The 20,469-nt window shown below is 50.7% G+C and overlaps 8 protein-coding genes across 8 annotated transcripts; 4 read left to right on the forward strand and 4 right to left on the reverse strand.

The window, feature by feature from the left end:
- Positions 1–212: 212 nt before the first annotated feature.
- ATEG_01410 (uncharacterized protein) lies at positions 213–1,335 on the forward strand (the record flags this gene model as incomplete). The annotated part of the gene is made up of 2 exons (XM_001208775.1): positions 213–215; positions 463–1,335. The coding sequence occupies 2 exons, from the start codon at positions 213–215 to the stop codon at positions 1,333–1,335; spliced, it is 876 nt and encodes a 291-aa protein (XP_001208775.1).
- An 84-nt stretch (positions 1,336–1,419) lies between these two features.
- On the reverse strand, positions 1,420–6,488 carry ATEG_01411 (THADA/TRM732 family protein; the record flags this gene model as incomplete). Its single annotated transcript, XM_001208776.1, has 10 exons — positions 1,420–2,244; positions 2,294–2,919; positions 2,970–3,110; positions 3,164–3,681; positions 3,733–4,043; positions 4,102–4,330; positions 4,384–4,623; positions 4,675–5,377; positions 5,423–5,653; positions 5,711–6,488. The coding sequence occupies 10 exons, from the start codon at positions 6,486–6,488 to the stop codon at positions 1,420–1,422; spliced, it is 4,602 nt and encodes a 1,533-aa protein (XP_001208776.1).
- Positions 6,489–7,265: 777 nt separating this feature from the next.
- Positions 7,266–7,933, forward strand: ATEG_01412 (protein transporter TIM23; the record flags this gene model as incomplete). The annotated part of the gene is made up of 2 exons (XM_001208777.1): positions 7,266–7,859; positions 7,910–7,933. The coding sequence occupies 2 exons, from the start codon at positions 7,266–7,268 to the stop codon at positions 7,931–7,933; spliced, it is 618 nt and encodes a 205-aa protein (XP_001208777.1).
- A 740-nt stretch (positions 7,934–8,673) lies between these two features.
- On the reverse strand, positions 8,674–9,150 carry ATEG_01413 (uncharacterized protein; the record flags this gene model as incomplete). The annotated part of the gene is made up of 1 exon (XM_001208778.1): positions 8,674–9,150. The coding sequence occupies one exon, from the start codon at positions 9,148–9,150 to the stop codon at positions 8,674–8,676; it is 477 nt and encodes a 158-aa protein (XP_001208778.1).
- A 1,843-nt stretch (positions 9,151–10,993) lies between these two features.
- Positions 10,994–13,427, forward strand: ATEG_01414 (uncharacterized protein; the record flags this gene model as incomplete). The annotated part of the gene is made up of 8 exons (XM_001208779.1): positions 10,994–11,165; positions 11,379–11,478; positions 11,667–11,693; positions 11,883–11,984; positions 12,046–12,362; positions 12,420–12,779; positions 12,833–13,021; positions 13,084–13,427. 8 exons carry the CDS (start codon positions 10,994–10,996, stop codon positions 13,425–13,427), a joined length of 1,611 nt encoding a protein of 536 aa, XP_001208779.1.
- A 659-nt stretch (positions 13,428–14,086) lies between these two features.
- On the reverse strand, positions 14,087–15,608 carry ATEG_01415 (bifunctional metallophosphatase/5'-nucleotidase; the record flags this gene model as incomplete). The annotated part of the gene is made up of 4 exons (XM_001208780.1): positions 14,087–14,592; positions 14,644–14,967; positions 15,013–15,443; positions 15,493–15,608. 4 exons carry the CDS (start codon positions 15,606–15,608, stop codon positions 14,087–14,089), a joined length of 1,377 nt encoding a protein of 458 aa, XP_001208780.1.
- Positions 15,609–17,118: 1,510 nt separating this feature from the next.
- On the forward strand, positions 17,119–18,654 carry ATEG_01416 (putative MFS transporter; the record flags this gene model as incomplete). Its single annotated transcript, XM_001208781.1, has 3 exons — positions 17,119–17,205; positions 17,265–17,521; positions 17,586–18,654. The coding sequence occupies 3 exons, from the start codon at positions 17,119–17,121 to the stop codon at positions 18,652–18,654; spliced, it is 1,413 nt and encodes a 470-aa protein (XP_001208781.1).
- An 889-nt stretch (positions 18,655–19,543) lies between these two features.
- ATEG_01417 (uncharacterized protein) lies at positions 19,544–19,983 on the reverse strand (the record flags this gene model as incomplete). The annotated part of the gene is made up of 2 exons (XM_001208782.1): positions 19,544–19,862; positions 19,976–19,983. The coding sequence occupies 2 exons, from the start codon at positions 19,981–19,983 to the stop codon at positions 19,544–19,546; spliced, it is 327 nt and encodes a 108-aa protein (XP_001208782.1).
- Positions 19,984–20,469: the final 486 nt, after the last annotated feature.

Consider the following 20,469-nt stretch of genomic DNA (forward strand, 5'->3'; position numbering starts at 1 on the left):
TCCCCACGCTGTCTCAGCTCCTCTTCGACACCCTTGGGAACCTCTGATGGTGGTTTCTCCCAAGCCGTCGAGTTTGACCAGAGGGAAGACGACCAAGATGGCGATGCGCATGTTTTGTCTCCATACCCGTTTTGGCGGATTTGTTAGCCCAGGATCTCTCCCAACTCCGGGGGAGTGCTCTTGAAGCATCCTGACTCTGGAGGGAGAGAATGATGGTGAGAAAGATGGGGGAGGCCTTGAGTGTGGTGTTGCACTTCACGATATCAAATGCTCTAGTGGTAAAACTTCAGCACTATCTTGCTCAATGGCCGTCATCGATACATATCTATAGTGACTCTCTTGACATAAGAGCCATAGACCCGCTAAGTTTGGTTATATAGTGATGTAGTGAGATTTTTGAGGCCCTGTAGGTGACAGAACTTATCGGTGGTTCATAAACATATGCCTAGTACCAGGTACCAGAGGAGGGTTGTCCTGACCCCCAAAACACTGCCCACACGTCGAACCATAAACAACAGCAATTGCACTCCTACTGTCATATTCTCTCTCACTCACGCTCTCGCATCCTCTCCCCCATCCTTAACCATCCATTCATATGCCTATACCCATCTCAACCTCAAACCAAAAGTGAAGCAAGGCACCTGGCCCACAAACCCCCTCTACATCCACGTCCTGACCAGCAAGAAACAGCTTAACAGAGAGATCATGCACGACAACGCCATAATCGCCGTCCTCCTAGCCACTTTCACCGGAATCATCCTCCTAGGCATCGTCTACGTCATGAAGAGACGCGCAAGACTCAGAAGAGAACTCCGCGTCAGACACGCCAAGCGAGACATCCTCAACTGGAACCGTGCAAACCGTGCCCAGAACCCAGAGGCCGCCCCAGCTGGATCGAAGAAACCCGCCGCCTCGAAGAAGGGCGAACCCGCGCCGGCCAAAACCGCCCCAAAGGCTCCGTCTGTCTCCAAGCCGAAATCCGTCCCCTTTCATCTGCCCTCGCAGGCGGAGCAGAAACCACCAAGTGCTCATAGCAAGTCGAAGTCGAAGCGTGGAAGTCAGGCCGGTCCTAAATCTTCTGCAACCGTTCAGGACCAATGGCCGGCGGAGAAGGCTACGGCTGCAGACGCCAACAGCCAGCCTGGGAACAATGGATCTTGGAAGCCTGTCGATGCATTCGCCAAGGGAGGAAACGCTGGTCAGAAGGCGGAGGAGAATGACTGGGATCAGAATCCCGTGGAGAATAAGTCGAAGACCAGCCAGAAGGCGGAGGAGCCGAAGGAGGAGGGGAACCAGGTCGCTACGCCTATCCCGGATGACCAGATTAATTGGTGATGATGCTTTTGTACATGTAGATCTGAAGAACGGATCAAATCAATAAGAGCACTCTATCACTTTTGTCTATCTTATTTACATGGATCACGCGTTGTCCACGGCACCTTGGAGGCGGGACACCCAGTCATCATGAACTATGGCGGTCCTTGCAGTGTTCAAGAAAGCTTGAAGCTGGTTCTTCAGGATTCCCTGACCTTCCCCGAGGTATTCAGCTCCCGCGAAATCGTTCGATACCAAGACAGCCGCAAGGTTGATCACTCGAATGCCCAGTGAGAACATCTCCGGTTTCGAGGTCCATCCCATGAGCCCGTCGTGTCCAGAGGCAGAAGACGTAATCTCATTAAGACATGTAAGGCCGCCAGAAGCCCACGCGTATACTGTCTTGACCAACTGCTCGCTGTACGCGTCGCATGACAAGGCAAGCAATCTCTGAGACCAGACATCCACTTCGCGGACTTCCTCAATGAACAGGTTCTGTTTCTCTTCCTCGAAGAGAATCGTGCTCTCCTTCATGAGTTCAGCAACAATGGCTGGGACCGGCGTGAGACTTGTTCTCTGCGTGGAACCATTGATTCGAGGCCATTGGCCAGTGACGTATCGGATAGCTTTTGTGGAGAGAGCTCGGGAGTCGTGGTAGTTGTCGGCGATGAAACGCGACAACAGCTCGCTCGCATTGAGTGGAGACAACGTAACAGAGCCAGTAGGCGATACCGGGGAATATGATAATACCCAGGAGGCTGTTGAAGCAGCAATGTCGCGCAGCTCCTCGTCATCATCATTTAACAGGTCATAAAGCACCAGGTATACGTCCAGGAACACTTCCTCTGTCCGTGGGGAGTTGTTGGCTGTGCGCAGGGCCCGGGAGAATGCCATGAGGGATGCCGCGGCAGCATACCGCGTGGTAAATTCCTATTATCAGTCAGCCTCGGTCTTCTATTTGGTATCAGCTGTGACTTACTGTCTCCTCTTCCACCGCAAACCGAAGCTTTGTGGACCATCTTGCGATATCGGTCCTCGTGACTTCGACGGTATTGCTGATAGCCTTGGCGGCGAGGACGCATCCCTGCAAACGAAGCTCCGCATCACCTCTGTCTCTGTTCCATATCTGGCCATGTTGGGTAGCATTGATGTGGTTGTCCAACTTGTTCCACGGAAGGTCGACCTCTTTGATCTTGTCTGACTGGGAGCCTAGTATCGATTCAAGAATGGACGCCAGATGGGACGTAACGGATGTCTTGACATCCTCCGGGTAGTCGGCCAAGAGTATTGACGAATAGAGGTCCAGCAAGACCTTTTGATGCGTTTCCTTTTCACTAAATGTATCCTGCACCTTTTCCAAAAGCCAGCTTCCGACGTTGGAGTCAAATGCGGACACTGTTTTGATGAACGATTGAAGTTCGTCGAACTCGTTCTCAATGAAAGCCTGCAGGAGCGCTACCCATGACAAAGCTCGCCGGAGGAGTGATGAAGCTCGGTTCGTGCTCAAAGATTTCCAAGACGGGTTCGATGAATCGAAGATGTAATCAAGAATGTCATGCAGCCCGTGCATGTCATAGATGTAGGTAAGTGTGATGATGAATTTTTCTGTCTGTTATTAGAAACCCCTTCCAACATGGAGATTAAGTGAGAATTACCTTCTGTCTTGGACTCTATAGCCTTTTCAACAGCGTCACTCAAAATTTCCAACAGGGCGGTCGCGACAAAGGGTGAGTCGGCACGAGGGAACATGGCCGAAAACGCGCGTCGTATAAAGGCGGAAACTTCAGGAATATGCTCTGATTGGTATCAGCAACTAATATCCAGGAAGTAGAGGATTCTGACAACGAACCTTTCCAAAGGGCGAAATACGCCATTGATAGCCGGCGCAGTGCGTACTTTATGGCAAGGGCTTTCCCATGAAGATAGTCCTGCGACTTGCTGTCCTGATCAATATCAAGAAGCTCTTGAACATTCTGCAGAATATTGGTAGGGTTCATCAACGACGCGTAGACACGCGCCGCATGCTCTCTCATGCCCCAAACTGGACTCTTGAGCTGTTCCAAAACCAAACCACGCAGCATGTCATCGTCGATCAGATAAGCATTCGGTACCTTCTCCGCGAGAAGCTCCAGAGCCGGAAAGGCTCGTTCTGTGATAATGGCATGATCGCCGTGCTCGGCACTGTTCCTCTCTTTCGATGTAAGCAGGCCCGACAGGAGCTCAATCAACCCCGGGTACTTCCCGAACGAGACTCTGCCTCCGGGTTCGGAACCAGAAACACCCCCAAATCCTAAGCCCGTTCCAGTGCGGCACATTCGGGTGAGCAATGCACGGAAGAGCATCATTCCTGAGTTCCGGAGATCCCAGCTATTATACGTCAGTATAACTCACATTGAAGACACATCAATGGTGACTCACATTGGTGACCCAATCTGTTCTGCAGACAGAGTCAAACCAGACATGATGAACGGCTCCGTATGGGGACCGAGTCTGTTGTTGGTGAAGATATCTTTCAGACAATTCATGGCATGGACTTGAGGCAAATCCATTGCCTTCTGTTCGTTATCGTCCTTCACGGGCAGGTGTGCAATCTCGTGGAGATCGCCCATAACCTGGCGGAATAGTGGGCCACCTGGCTGGGAATGAAGAATACCAGTAGCCAAGGCAGGGAGACCCGCTGAGCGCCGGGTGAGCTTTGAGCCAGACTCAAAGATAATCTTTCTTGCCTTCTATATAACGGCGATTAGTATGTCATAGATTGTCTCCAATTCGATGAGCTTAACATACCTGATACCATCGACCCGGCAAAGCAGAAATTTGCTGGTCCTTTGACTGGCCACACCGCAGACAGCAAGTAGCAAAGGTCTGAGAGACGGTCGAGAAGGCACCCCGATGTCTAAGTTCTGCAAGCTGGGTAAAACTTGTCGATCCTAGCTTCTCGTAGTCGGAAAATGACAGTCCAGAAGGCCCCTTTGGTGCGTAGGCATCATTGACCAAGGTAGCATACAGAAGGAGACTAAACTTATCAGCCCAGCATCCTTGGTGAATGGAGATTCCAGCACTGCGTACCTTGATTCGCGCAACCCACGCCAGGAGTAAGAAAGAATGTCCTTAGGACCAACTCCTAGCTCTTCAATCGGCTCATCTGTGTGTCCCTCCGGAGAGTCGATGCACAGCACAGGCTTTACTTCCTCCCAGATCCGATCACAGAGTGCTACGATGCGACTGTGAATGTTTCTCCAGTTCTCATGAGACTTTGAGTTGGGGTCCTGAACAAGAAGATAGAAGTTTGGCATGGAAATAATATATCTGTGGTAGATGTTAGCCACGAACCCTGATAGGCCTGATTTGAAACTTTACCTGAGGGCAGAGACATAGCCATGGAGTGGTGCATCGCGCATGGAGGATTTGAAGAGGCCTCCGACAGCAGCGAGCTTTTCTTCAAGCTTTTGCAAGATGGTATCAACAACCGTTGACTTGGCTTGCCACCACGGCCCGGAATTTGACACTGTCTGGGCGGCTGCCGAGAAGGTTATTTGGTAGAGCCGCGCAACGGTATCTGCATAGTCTGCACGGCTAGTATTACTCGCGAGCATTTCAGCCTTCGCAAGCGCATTGATGATTTGGGGCTTGTTCTCAGCAGTGCCTGTCTCTGACGGAAGGCTTCCCATAACTACCTCCAAGGGGAACAACTTCAAGATGGCCAGAGACGTAGCACGTACATCATCGAACGGATCAAGGAGTAGATCAACTAGCAATCGTAGCAAGCTCGGTTCGAATACCTCTATATGCAGTTTCCATTTCGTTTGAATGCCATCCGACTTTGCGCCGGCAGGTTTCTCGAAGCGGGAATCCAGACCAGAGTCCAAGAATAGTATTAGGGACTTCAGTGCTGTGATGTGACGAGGGTAGGAGGCGGTAGGTCGTAGATCTGACTTAAGGAAAGCGATATAATCCCTGAGGCAGGCAAGCGTCTCCGAATCGTCGCGCGCAAAGGTTGGTTGTTGTTTCTTTGACGCAACCACTCTTTGGCTCAGGTCTTCATCCCCGCTCAAAAGTCCTCCTTTCAAACGCACTATCAATTTACGTACCAAACTGAGAATCTCACCTCTGCTGTATGAGTTTGACTCGGCATGCATAGGTGGAAGACCCTTCAAGATGGCCTTCATTGTGGCGGATGAAACTGGCTTTGTGGAAATAGGTGCAGTGACCAACAGAGAAAGGGCGGCAATTCGGACACTGAATTCCTGGTGGAAGAGAAACTGGCCAATGACTTCACTCTGGAGAACAAGGGCATCCTCTGCTTTGTTGCTGGAGGTTCCTGCTCTAGAAAAGTAGTCTGGAAATAGGATTAGCATGTATGGGCCAAGCACAATGTGGTGTAATGCGGACTCACGGTCTTCATGGACGAGCCCAATCTTCTTTGCCATCTGCAATGCAGCAAAGAGAAGTATGAACTCGTGGGTCGGGGCATTGCTCATGTCACCGGTCAAGAGACTGTTTAGGTGGAGAGAATCCACGAAGCGTCTGAAGCCTTTGAAGTCGACAGTGAAGAGCGGCTGCAGAACGTGATTTGACATGGAATCCAAATTACGCATATCTTGCAATACCATGTGCCGAACAGGGGCGACCCATACAGATATAAGGTCCTGAGTACTCTCAGGAATATCTGAGCTGTTCGTGTATTGGGCCTTCATCTTCTGGAGGAAGATCGACATCACATCTCCAGCAGCTGCAGCGAGCTCCAAGCTCTTTGTCTGGCTCAGAAGCCTCAAGACAAGAATTTCGGCTGCGACCTTCTGAGAACTAAGGTCTGCTGTGCTGTCATTTGCGGCTTGTTGCAGGAATTGATTGAGATTGATCGACAGTGCCTTGCAGTCTGGTTCCAAAAGGGTGATCCAACGAGATGGCTCCTCCAGCAGCCACCGTCGAACCATACAGATGAAATCAATTGGTAGTATGGCGTTCTTGCGGATCAGTGTCTCCAATGTTGTCAGAGAAGCCTTGATCCGTGAACGAGGTTCTCCAAGAATGATGCTGGGAACTGTTTCGCTGGTTATCTTTCTAACGATGGCATCCTTGGTGGACTGCTCCGAGATTTTAAGCAAGATCGCAATCAACGATTCTAGGACTTGCTTCATCGGTTTGGGTTTGGAATCTCTGAATCGGGCCATATATATCTCGAATACAGCGATCCATGTGGACTCGGAGCAGACCAAGCGCCTCGTACCCTCGCAGTGCGAGATCACAGCAGCGTCGAGAAATGAACTGACAGCATTGCAGGAAGCCGCAGTATGGGTGTGCGTAGTAGATGCTGCTGCAAATGTCTCGAGGAGACAGCGCCATAGACGAACAACTTTCCTTGAGGAATGTTAGAAGAGAAATCTTTCTATACGGTGTTCCTACTCACTCATTATCGTCACATCCAGTCGTGAATTTTACCAGCGGGCCTTTGCGGAGCTGCTTAAGCGTTTCTTCCGATAAGACGTGAACTTCACGGGAGATCTCCTCCACGTATGTACAGTCCGCGTCGCCAATGGCGGCGGTCATTGAGTCAACTTCCATTTTCTCTTATACGCTTCACATGCCACGAGACAATGTGAAGCGGTTGAGCATGGACGATATCTCCCCGCGCTAGACCCTCCCATACAATAATTTTGCCTCTTGTGGACGGATTTTCGATGCGGCCTCCCGAATCGGGACTAGTGCCGGTCAAACCCTCTTCCGCATCCCGAGAACCCGGGCGGATCCCGTGACCTGCCGTCACGGGGCTGAAGTTTTTGTTCCGGTTCTTCGGAGTCAAAAAGCATCCAAGACAGTCCAGACAACGTCCAGCTGCGCAGGGGTGGCCTTCAGACCTATACCTCTTCCTCCTTCTCCAGTTAGATCCTTTCTTCTTCTTTCCCCTTTTTTGTATTCTATTTAATCAATCCCCTTCCGCCCGTTTCACCATGTCTATCTGGGACTCCTTCAGCGGCCGCAAGCAATCCAAAGGCCCCGACGCCTTCGACCCTTCGACAGCGCAGGATGCCACGTCCTTCCTCTCTGAGGTCGCCATTCCCGACCCGACCCAGCTTCACCCCCTCGCTGGCCTGAACCAGGATACTCTCGATTACATCACCCTCGAAGATTCCGCGCTTGACGAACTCCCCGGTTCGCGATCCGTTCTCCCTTCCCGCGGATGGTCTGATGATCTCTGTTATGGAACCGGCACAACCTACCTCGCGGCACTGACCCTAGGAGGCGTATGGGGATTGTCCGAGGGACTCAGAAAGACGCCCGTGACGGCACCTCCGAAGATCCGACTGAACGGTGTTCTGAACTCGATTACGCGGAGAGGACCTTTCCTCGGCAACTCCGCGGGTGTTGTGGCTATGGTCTATAACTGTTTCAACTCCGGCCTAGGATACGCTCGCGGAAAGCATGATTCCGCGAACTCCATCGCCGCCGGTGCTCTTAGTGGAATGATCTTCAAGAGTACCCGTGGTCTCAAGCCTATGATGATCTCCGGCGGCATTGTAGCCAGCATTGCAGGTGGCTGGGCTGTATGTGCAATACTCCTCTCCCCGTGAATATCCCATTAACTGTTCTCTAGGTCGTGAGAAAAGCCTTCCTGTAAATCTGATTCCCCATCGAACTGTATTTTACCACCCACTCATATCGTCGACTTCCATTTCCAACCTTCGTCCGAAATAAATGTCCATTATGGGTCTGTTTCAGCAAAGCGGGAGGGTGTTGTTAGTATTACTTCCTTTTTCTTTTTGGACCACGCTGTATTAGAACGATTTCCGATTTTCCTCTCGACTCTTCACTCTGGTGTTCGAAGCATCCTCTTTTCTTTGCATTATCCATGGTTGGGACCGGCATGGTAATGGGTTTCATATTTTCCTGTACATATAGCGGTTCCCGCGTTATGGTTCCTACTGGCGAAAGCTGTTGCTGCTCTTGTTTTCGTCTGATCAAGTAACCTTAATGGTTTAGGACCTCAATCAAAAGATTCAGAGCAACTAGCTGCATGATACTATCTGCGATTCTTGTCACATATCCATTGCAGGAGACTGCATGCGTCTACTCGAGACTTCTCTGATGCCTAAGCGCTTATGAAAAGGGATCCGGCCGTCCACTATCTGAGTGAGTTGTCACAATTGCTAATAACACGTCCCCCAGCTTGAGAAGAAATGGACGACTGCTGTCTATTATACATGTCCTTTGCAACGCAACACGAAAGGCATGACAACAACACATTCTCTTTCTCGATTGTCCAAATGCAGTCTCATCCGCCACCACCATTATCAGTATATCCAGAGAGGCTTCTTGCACGAAACGCCCACGAGACCCGCGCTCATGCGTCTATCAGCCCTAGAGGAAGGATCCAGCAGCCGATCCAAGAAACAAGAGAGCCAACATGCCGGCCGATTTCTTGGTTACTGCTGCCGCGTTGGTCGTGGATGTCGAAGACGCGCCGCTGGAAGTACCGGTACCGGTGGAAGAGCCGCCGGTGCCCGTGGCCACGATGGTACCGGCTCCGGTGGTGGGCACGCTGCCTGTGGCGGTAGCGTTCGCATTGGTGTTACACCACACCTCGCCCGGCTTGGAAGCCTTGGTCAGACACTCAGCGAGGGCACTGACCTTCTGGCCTTTAGCAAGACAGTAGTAGTCGCAATCGCTATACGAGACGACAGACGCCGAGCCGCAGCAGCTGCTCATGATTGCGGAATTGTTACCCTGCATGGGCATCGCGCAGGCGGCATCTTTGACGGGGATCTCGTATAGTTTCTGGTGGCAGGTGGATGTTGCCGAGGCAGCGGAAGTGGTTGCGGTGGAGGTGGTAGACATTGCGAAATGAAGTTGATATCAGATCAAGGCAATCAAATGGGTCGAGTTCGTCGCAATGAAATGGATGGAAGTTTCTGATTGTCATACAATAGTTACCGGGTCTTCAAGGGCTTTATATACAAGTCCAGGCGCCCTAGAACTGCCGATAAGTCGGCCCACATGCTATACTCAGCCTCATTCAATCTTCCAGAATTAATCCCTTTTAGTATCCTCCAGGGTATCGATGCATCAGGCGAAGGCGCGTGGTCTTGATATTCCTCAGGATACGCAATGTATCCACAAAACTAGCGTTTGACACCTTTTATAGCATACTATTATATGTGTTGGTTCAGTGACTGCGGAATGACGCGTCGACGCCTTGTATCATGGTCCCTCGGGTCCAATCTAAGTCAACTACAGCCTTCCGTATGGAGATCTAACCTCGCTGGTAAGACAAGTGGGGATTCTGCTCATAGGCCACTCATTACGGCGGCCCTTCTCGTCGGCTGGTTCAATATTGCTTCATCCTGAATCTGCGCTTCGTTTGTTATCTGCAGGACTCCTATAAGAATCTTCGGTCTAGATCAGAGAAGTTGGATTGAAGGGTATTGGTCCACCCATCTGGTCTGAAGTAGTGGCTTTTATAGCGTAGAGACTCCTCAAAGTCGTTGTTCATCCTTGATGACAGCCATTAATATGACCCACTGGTACTTTACTGGGTACTATATGCCTAATCATAGAACAGAGTCAGGCACACCAACGTGACTATCAATCATTGAGTCTAAATACAGCAGCAGCGGCAGCTAGTGATTGATGAAGGATACTCAATTCTATAGATAGCCTGCGGGTGGGTCGTCGGGAATTCCGGACAAGATAAAGTGGTGCGCCAGTGTGGGAGACTGTGGGTTTGGTGGGGAGCCGGCTAAACATTATTCAGATGTACAATCTATGGGCATTGAAACAACCATAAGATGTCTTCCGTGAGATTTCCTAAGTTATCAAGGTGCTGTATTAGACCATTAGATTTTTGTGTGCAAGCAGTTACCCTTGCTTAGAATGTCTGCCTACGAGAAGAGGCTAAATGCAGATTCTATCTTCACATTAACAAAGGATCAAGCACTAGACAGTATATACCTCCATTTGATGGATACATTGTGAGAAAGTATCCTTACCATGGTACTTGTAAAATTTCTTGTATGAATGATGGTATCATGAAATATATATGTCTGCCGAATTTGTACTGTTTTCATAAGTCACTCTCATCAAGGCATAAGAGAACAAATGCTTCCATCGCCTCTTGTACGACTATGGACAGATATGGTAGACTAGAATGAACAACAACATTGCCATCTTTGGTGAATGTCATAGTTTTAGAAACGAATTCAATAGCAAAATACGCGTTATTGATGCGCACATTATTGTGTCGCATTAGAGCTGATGAATATAACAAATCCCGTCCACTCCCGACATCCGGATATATACTGTCAGTCGAAGGGCAGCATTGCTTCCAAACCAAACCCGCGGACTTATTTCTACTGGCGTGACCGACAGATCTCACAACGAGTCTGGCATGCCCTGGCGTTCGCTCATATAAAACGACCTGACAAGCTATAGCGATCGGACAGTCGGCAAGTTTAGCGTGCCCGGGAAAATATCAAGCCGCCGGACGGGTTGCACGGCGTGCCGATTCCGATGGCACCCCTATCGTAGTCTCACAAATGTACGAGACTTTATATGAGACACTATACAACATGGAAAGTTGTCACAGGGCTGACGGAATCGACACGCACCTGTCTAGTCCAAAGCAGGCGCCGGCCTGGTCATCGTGGCTGAAACTCTCTTTGGTATTGACAGCACGCATAGCATGCAAAATCAAGCACACGCTGTATGGTTCGAGGATGAATTTTCACTACCTGTGGACACTGGCAGCGATTCTGGCGCGACATATCAGATACAGAGACTAATAGTCTCGCGGTCTGGGTCGAATACAATCAATACCGAGAAGGGAGAGGATGTTATCCCCGGAAGCTCGCCCAGTACGAAAACAATATCTACAAGTCCAATTTTCCTTACACGATCTAAACAATACTTGGGAACGCTGGCGCGGATCGATGACTGCTACTTGATATTCAATCCTCGCTCAGATGCTGATCGTGGACGCCAGCCACTCGCCATCGCAATGCCCCCGGGAGAAAGTTCTTCGCTACAGGAGTGTTGTGGCATTACGGACTAACACAGCATCTCTACAGCTCCAGGCGAACATGAAATCACGGCTTCAGCTGTCCGACTGCTGTGCAGGTGGAGAGGAAATTGCTGGCGGCCTATAGCGAGAACAGGGAGAATACCTGGGTGAGCGTGGTAGATCTGCATACATTGACTTGAGTGTATGAGTGAATAAATAAGAACTGAGCTGGGCCTGATGCTCTACAGGGTTCTCCTTCCAGCATTCCACTCGGAAGTACTCCGTAGGTCTACTCGCCCAGACGCTGCTAGTTCCTTCTTCTCCGCACCCTAATCCCCATATGGCGCTAATATAGATTCTTGGATTCGGCGATCGTTGAAATGTCAGTGGTGGACTTTTTCTGCCGACTCAATATCTCGTATCCCCCACGCTGAACATGGAATCCTTCCGATGTACAAGCGTGGGGTTGAAGGGAAAAAAAGCAACATCGATGTCCGACTTGAGATCCCTTGCATCCTCACCATTCAAGTTCCGCGATCTCTGCATCCATAACTGATACTTGCAACGATAGAATGGGGGGCTTTCGTGCTGTAGAGGATCGACCGACACCGAAGGAGGTGTACAATTGGAGGCTTTTCTCGGAGGCCGCCATCATTGGAACTGGATCATTGCTGTAGGGCTCCGTATCAATGATGAGAGCTTTTGTCAAATATCCAGCTGACATCATGCTACAGGTTTGGCTACGACTCGGCATTCGTTGGGACTACTATTGCTAGACAGAGCTTTAAGGACGACTTTGGTATATCGGAATCAAATGCCAACTATATATCCAGCAATATCACCTCTACATTCCAGGCCGCGGCTTTCTTCGGCGCAATATTTTGTTTTCTGAGTATGAAACCCTGGGAATATGTGATTAGCAAACCATTGACTCACAAACTGGCAGCTACCGAGGTCGTGGGCAGAAAATGGGCACTCCAGATTTCGAATCTTGTATTTCTCATTGGCGCCATTCTCATGACTGCCGCCACTCACCAGTTGTCGTATATTTGTCAGTGCTGACAGATGAAATCATCTTTTGGAGCAAAGGAACTGACTTACTGTATAGACGCCGGACGCGCCTTGACGGGTCTTGCTTGCGGCTTCATCACTGCGACTGTACCCAGTTACATTGCAGAACTATCGGTCTCCTCGATTCGCGGCATCCTCACAGGCCTGTTTGAAATTGCCTATCAGATTGGATCAGTCATAGGTTTCTGGATAAACTATGGTATCGACGAGACGCTCAACCCCACAGCTAGCACGAGTTGGCGGATTCCTATGGCTGTTCAGATCATCCCGTCTGCCATCCTGCTGTTTGGAGGTTTCTTCCTTCACGAAAGCCCACTCTGGCTGTTTCGGAAAGGCAAAGATGAGCGAGGGACGAACGCACTCGAAGAACTGCGCCACCTTCCCAGGGATCACCAGTGTGAGTGGGAATCTGGTCAAGACTAACCACGACTTAACTGACCGCCCCTTTAGACATTGCGGAAGACATCGCAATCATCAAAGATAGGCTCAGAGAGGAGGAAGCGATCGCTAATGAATACGGGACGGGGACATGGGCATATTCCCGCGGGGCTCTGCATGAGCTATCTCGTAAAGGAATGCGTAACAGAGTTGCTCTAGTTTTCTGCGCTTTCGTACTTCAGAACATGTCGGGCGCTGCTGGTAAGTTTCTGTGGCAGGTGCATTGGGTAATATTGCAGAGGAACTGATGATAACCCCTAAAGCTATCAATTATTACTCGCCTACACTTTTCAAGTCGATTGGCATCCAGGACGTTACCCTGTATACAGGCATCTATGGACTGGTGAAGGCCATCGCCTCGATCATCTTCTACATTTTCCTCATCGACGTCTGGGGCCGGCGAAGTCCCACTATATTATCTTCGATTGCATGTTCACTATGCCTCTGGTTCATTGGCGCTTATGTGAAGATAGGCCACCCTGCCGATATTCTCAAGGGAGGCGGCAAGCTCTCTTCTTCAACTGCCGCCGGAGGAAAGGCTGCCACTGCCATGATAATGATCTACTCCGTATTGTACGTGACCCTAACCGCCTGTTGGAGTGATTAATGCTGATTTAATATCAAAGCTGGTCATTTGGTCTTAACGGCATTCCATGGATCGTTTCAGCAGAGATCTTTCCTGGCGCGCTTCGCAATTTATCTGGGACATGGGCAGCCCTTTGTCAATGGTGAGCGTCTATCCAGAAGATGACTATTTAACTTCGCTGACTATGCAACAGGCTTATCCAATTTGTTATTACCAAAGCCCTTCCATATATATTCTCCTCTTTCGGATACGGGACTTGGTTCTTCTTCGCCACTTGGATGATTCTAGCCTCTGTCTGGGCATTCTTTTTCCTCCCAGAAACCAAGGGTAAAACCCTTGAAGATCTTGATATTATCTTGTAAGTCCAATCAATACTTGTTTAACATTGACTAGTCCACCAGGATTATCTTACTGACTCTGGGAAAGTGGATATACCCGTGACCAACAATCTCTTTTCCCATCAACCGATAACAAACAAGTCTAGTGATTGAATGGATCCAGAGGGGATTCGAAATACAGTGCCAGAGTTAAATCGATAAACAAGGTGGCCAACTCATCTGTCATCTATACATGCAGAGTTTGTCTTAATCATATGTACCAATAGAGGCTTGTTGTTGTTTCCGGGACGTGGCTGGCTGATATAAGTAGTTTATGGGAGACCCTCATTGACACCACCTTGTCTATTCAATAAACGTGATTCGACCATCAGTAATAGGTGCCACAATTGGTAGTCCGTCGATATCACTGTGCTCTACAACAATACATCTTCTCGCCCTCTCAATTCCCATCTCATGTCTATTGTGGATTGGATCGCCCGAGGAGACCTCATCACCAAATATACCCAGCATCAGGGCAGTGTCCGTGACTGCAGCCTCGCCGTCGATGACTGTTTGCTGGTCTGGGAACCAGGTGTACCCATCGAAACCAGAGGCGATGAACGATGGAATAGCCGTGATATATAGGCGATCATGTTTGATATCTTCAGGCTGACCATGGCGTGGAATGAAAGTCGCTTTCAAAATTCGGTTCCCTTCGCTTCTTCCCCAACTTGCGGTAATTCGCAGGCCCGAGATTTGAAGAAATCTCCCGTCTGTATGAGAATCCGACACGGAGTTTTCCAAAGCCTGTAAGATCACATTTCCGCTGATCTTCTTTACAACCAAGCTGTTTCCAAAAGGACATATATCTGTATGCGTTAGGTCTGTCACTAAACAGGGGGACTGACGTTGTCTCTTACTGATTATGTCTCTCACTAAAATTGGCACTCCGCTGGAAACCGTGGGACCAATAATGGAGTCACATCGAACGGATCCACTGTTGAAGAAAGCGATTTCAGTATTGTAGAATGCCCTGACAGCATCAGCTAACATGTTTCCGAGATTAGTCTCTTGGCTCCGTAGGGGAGAGTTGCGCCCATCCAAGGAGACGGCTGTATGCAGCATTGGTCGTTGGACGAGACTGCCGACGCGGTCATGGATGGAGCTCAGCATTTGGGAGAACTTTGCAGAATCGGAAGTCATGCAGGCCGCTCGTTGTAATATGACGTCGGTATATTGTTTTACTAGGATGGTTAGTAGCGCGTCCATTGCGAATGCAGGGTACGTACACTTCACAGTCGATAGGAAAGCTGTGCCCGCTGGGTCCCTCTCAACGCACAGTCGAATCAAGGACAGCCCCTTCCAATCTGTTCCACTTTTGATGATGCGTATCTTACCCTCAACGTCCCTAACCTCCCCGTCATGGATTAGATCAGCATTCTTGCATCCTTGTTGGATCACTTCCGAATCCGCTTCTGTATCTGCATCGAATCGCCGGACAACTTCATGGTCATGACCACCCAGGAGCAAATCCACCTTCGCATCCCCCGTAGCCGTAGCATGGGCTACTTTCAAGTCTTCTTTCAGACGCATATGCGTGAGAGCTATAACAACATCGCACCCTTTGTCGTTCCTCAGGAAACGCGCGACACTTTGGGCAACCTCCACCGGATCCGCGATATGAGATGGTGGTAGACACTCGCAGTTTGACGGCCAGTCACTGAGACGTCAGCTGTTGTCGCATGCTGGGGGTGTAAGGGGCTGTTTACGTTCCGGCCAGTCCAAAGAAGCCTATCCGAATACTGTCGACAACCTGGATATTGTACAACTTGGCAGATCCCAGAAGCTCAGGCCGCCGGTCTGTGTTGCATGGCGTACGGAACATGTTGGACAAGACCCAGGGGAAGTTGAGCTGGCTGGATAGCTCCGTGAGCCTCTCTTCTCCAAAATCAAAGTCTAAGTTGGATTAATAAATCTACTGACAGGTGCAACTGACGCTAGGGCATTGCGAACCATGATTTCCATAGCAAGCCACATCAATTCCAAGGCAGTTGAGTATGGGGACCATGTGGTCTCCCCTCAAAACAGACGCCTCCAAGGACGGCGAAAACGCATCACCGCTAAACACTGTGAAGGTTTTGGAGTGTTGTTCTGGACTTGTACGAAATGACTCTATCAGGTGACGAAATGTCAAGAGCCGGTCCACACTGGGGATATGGTACTAGATACCTAGGCATTAGCGAGCTACTCCGGCGATGAACCTCTTGACTAGCTGGGAGACTGTATACCACATCATTGAAGTGCACTAGGCGGATTTCGATAGCCATGTCAGACATTCAGTGCGGCAGGTTTTGAAATCGAGACAGGCATGTTGTCTATATAGCGTGGGTGGATCAAGCCAAGCCGGCGAATACGAACAGTGAGTCAGAATCTGCCTTCTTTATGTATAGTTACCTTTTCGCCGGCTTATGCAATGCAAAGCGTGTCATTTAGTACAAAAATAAACAGGCAGCAGGCGTTAGGCAGGACTATTTGCTATTTTCACGAAAATAAAAACTAAGTTTTGCTTATATTCATAGGTTCTTACTGAGGTAACAATCAGTAGCTCACTAGTGTCGAAGTGTTATAACCCCAAGTGGCTTAGAATCGAGATTGGAATAGAGCTTTAAAAGGACCTTGCTCTAGTCACTATCGCTATATTTAACATATTCCCCACACTTGCCGGCCAGGAACGACCGAATCTTTCCATCGTCCACAGTGTGTACATACGGAGTACGTACCACTTCCCCACTCAGGGCTGACTTCCCGACGACTCCCCGCTATGGGGCAGGAGTATCGATGTACATCGCAGGGCGTTTCGGGTCCTGTGGCTGCCGCCCCCAGCAGCTCAATCTGTCTTCCTCGAGTCCGCGTCGTTCAGGGCCAGGGGTGTGGAGGCGGCAGATGAGACCGTGTTGGGGCCCAGTGTAGACATCCTACCTTTCCACGCCCGCTGATCGGGAACTGATACGGACGGATCTACGGATCTATGTGATGCCCTGGTGGACTCGGTATATGTGAGTTTGTGTAAGCTCATTCCCGCCGTTTCGCAGTGATCTTGACCAAAATAGATACGGAAGAATAGGGGTGAGGGTTTTTATTGCCCTCATGCTCATGCAAACGAACTATAAGATGAACTTCACTTCATGCCATACAGACCGCCGTGCGGACGAAAACATCTCCTTATCTGCTTTTCTATCTTTGTTCCCTTGCCATCCGAACTTCACCCCTTTTCGGTCAGCATGCAACCTCTTCTCCCGACTCCGACCCAGGATGATCGTGACCCGCTACGGTGGCCCGTCTGGCTGAAGCGTTGTGCTCTCATCGCGGCCTCTCTGGCCAACTTTATTACCAACATGGCCGGATCGGGCCTGTCGGTGGCGACTCCGAATTTGATGCATGAATATCACAAGTCCCAATCTGCTGCGACGCAGCTGCTCATTGTCAGCCACCCACCTTGGGCGATTGATGTTCACAGCTGACATTCTGGCGCTCTCAATAGTTTAACTTCTTGTTCCTGAGTATCGGGAATACCTTCTGGGTTCCTCTTGCCCACAAACTCGGCAAACGCGCCTCGCTTCTCCTCTCTATGATACTTCAGGCCGGTACCTTAGTGTGGTGTGCAACACCAACCAGCTATCCTAGCCTGCTAGCGGCCAGGTGCCTACAAGGATTTGCCGGGGCCGCGGGTGAGAGTATCGTGCCTGAACTTGTCTCGGATGTCTTCTTCCTTCATCAGCGAGCCGCAATGATGTCCATGTAGGCAGCCCCCCCAGGTCGTGGAGCACAGCAAGCGGACCGGTTGTTGACTTTTCTCCCCTAGCTATGTGATTCTAATCTCAAGCGGTACGGCCATCGGCCCCCTCATCAACAGTCTGATGGTACAATATCTGCCGAGCACCTGGCGGGCCTTCATGTGGCTCTGCTGTGCACTGGCGGTGGCCGACGTCGGGTTGATATTTTTCTTGTGTCCTGAGTCCAACTTCCGGCGTCCGGAGTGGGATGTGACCGCTCCTATCAGACTCCCGGCGACGCCTGACGGGACAGAGGAAACGGCAGGCCTCGTGGAGATGTTCATGGAAGATCCGCCCCCAGCAGGGGAGTATTTCGTGCACCAGCCCGCTCTCATCGACATCATCGTGCCGATCTGCATCGACCACGAGCTCAACTTCTTTTCGGCTATGGTAGCCCCCCTCCGCCTGCTGATACGCCCAGCCGTGATCTGGGTAATCCTCCTCTACGGGTGCGCCCTCAGCCCGCAGATCATCCTCATGTCCGTGTCCCACTCGCTAGCTTGCTTGCTTTCCCTGTTCATGGCTGACCTATCGAGCAGCTTCAACATGTCCCCTCTCCTAGAAGCGCCACCGTATCACTTCTCCTCCGTCTCTGTGGGACTGGTGCAGATCGCTGCGCTGATCGGGTTTCTTCTGGCCTGTTGCGGCAGCGGAATGCTCTCGGATATCATCACCACTCGGATTGGTCGTCGACGGGGCCTAGGGCCGGTTCGCGCCGAGGATCGCCTGGTCAGCCTGATCCCCGGTATGGCTGTGGGTCCCGCAGGCTGCGTGCTGTTGGCCTTTGCCTGCCAGAATCGGATGCACTGGACAGCCATTGCCACGGGGTTTGGGATGGTCTCGTTCGGGTCGCTGTATACGCCCAACATCGGCATCACCTACTTGACACAAAGACATCAACAGGATGCGGCGCAGTGCCTGGTACTGGTCAACGTAGTGAAGAACCTGGTGGCGTTTTTGTTCCTTTACGAAGCTGTGGAGTGGGTGCAGAGCCAGGGCTATTTGGAGGTGTATATGGTGATGGCTGCGCTGGGCGTGGTCACCGTCGGCGCAGCGCTGCCACTTTATCTCTGCGACGCCAAGCGGCATGTGGAGTGATGGACCAAGACCTCGCTAAATAATCTTGGTCTCCGATTTGGCTATTGTTATATATCTAGATATAGAAAGATAGAAACATGTAACGAAGAATCTGTGGCATTAGCCATCTCCTAACGAGACCTAAACTGTACAAATCCGGAATTTCCCTTTTTGGCACAATGTGGCTGACATTGGCTGACATCAGCCATTTGCCGCAGCTTATTCCAACTACGCCTCCAGCAACATTCTCATCCGGCCTTCCCACTCACGATACCCACTGGGATACTTCGGAACTAGCGTCTAAATTCATGTACAATGCCGCCGCGATCACAACCATCGTTAAAACGGGGCGAAAGCACCGGGGAAAGGAAACGAAAGCCCGTGCGGCGTGACCCGGAGAAGAGGCGGCAACAGAACATCCAAGCCCAAAGGAAATACCGTAAGTGGAGTTGATTGCTTGTATCATACACTGCTGACCCCTATTGTAGGTGAAAAGCTTCGGAAGAGGCTAGATCATCTCGAGTCCCTTGCAGCCTCGGTTGAGCGAGGCGCTCTTGATAGGCCTCCACCTGCGAGCACAGACTCGTCCGAGCCAGTCACACATGATACATCCAGTACTCCAGACCAGACTGTCCCAGATTGTGATGCGCTGGACGCATTCCTCTCCAGCGCCTCCGTTCCTAGTTCATCCACAGAGACCCTGGGAGACTGTGACCATCTAGACTCTGTCTTACTACCCCCGACTATCTGGGAATCTACCACGCAGCTCTGGCAGTCTGATGGCTTCCAATCAGTACAGCCGCCATGGGAGGCTACTCTCTTCGCTCCGCAGTCAACCGACATGCTATCACTGACCATGTGCGAGTTCACGCACCAAACTCCGGAATCAGACAGTATCGCCGCGGGCCCGCTAGCCCCTTTCCTTCCTGACCACAAGAAAGATGACCTCCTCGGTCCGTGCTGGACAACCACAATCGACTGCGGCTGTTCCAGCCCACATTTTCAGATCCGCACCCAAGGCCCTACCCCATTTGCACCCGGCGAAATCAGGGTAGTCGGGTTCGAACCGAACGTTCCTGTAGCGAATCCGTACGCCAACCACCTTCGCATCGACACCATCTGCACCCTGACCGCGTTCTGCACCCTGGCAATGCATCTCGATATTAGTGTAGATGTGCTTTGCGCAGATGACTCCTTCTCGCCGTTCTTTCGGCCCAGCGCCGAGTTGCCTGACGACACAGTCAGATCGAAGATGATTTGCGCTGTCCAGCGATCATACAGGTCGTTGAAGCCGGACTTGCGGCCCACCGCCGAGCAAATTGTCTTCCATCATCCTTCGTACCTAGACATTCTTCCCTTTCCCACTCTACGGAAGAATCTTATCATCCATCAGAAGCAGGTCGATGAGGACAGCTTTTGTAATGATGTGCTGACCGGTCTGGTGTGCTGGGGAAGCACAGGCATCGGGCGCAGGGATCGACAGAGTGGACTCGGCTCGACGGGTACGCCGTGGGATGTCCGCAGCTGGGAGGCAAGGGCGTGGTTCCTGAAGAAGTATTGGAATCTGCTGGGTGGGGAAGAGGGGGAGCTTGTACGGCAAAGCGAGTGGTGGCGCAGTATGAGGGGGGATGACCCGTTGGACATGGACATGCATGTCTACAACTAGAACAGCATGCCGGTATGCTAAAGGCATATATACGTGCATAGGAGACAAGGGGCCGCCAATTTGCGATATATGGATATGGCAAGCAACAACATACAGGCAGACTCGACCGCAACACAAACAGCTATTATACCCCATTTTACTACATACTGTCGAAATCATAATACCCTGAT

Source organism: Aspergillus terreus, genomic scaffold, assembly GCF_000149615.1.
Source record: "Aspergillus terreus NIH2624 scaffold_2 genomic scaffold, whole genome shotgun sequence".
In the NCBI taxonomy this organism is placed as follows: Eukaryota; Fungi; Ascomycota; class Eurotiomycetes; order Eurotiales; family Aspergillaceae; genus Aspergillus; species Aspergillus terreus.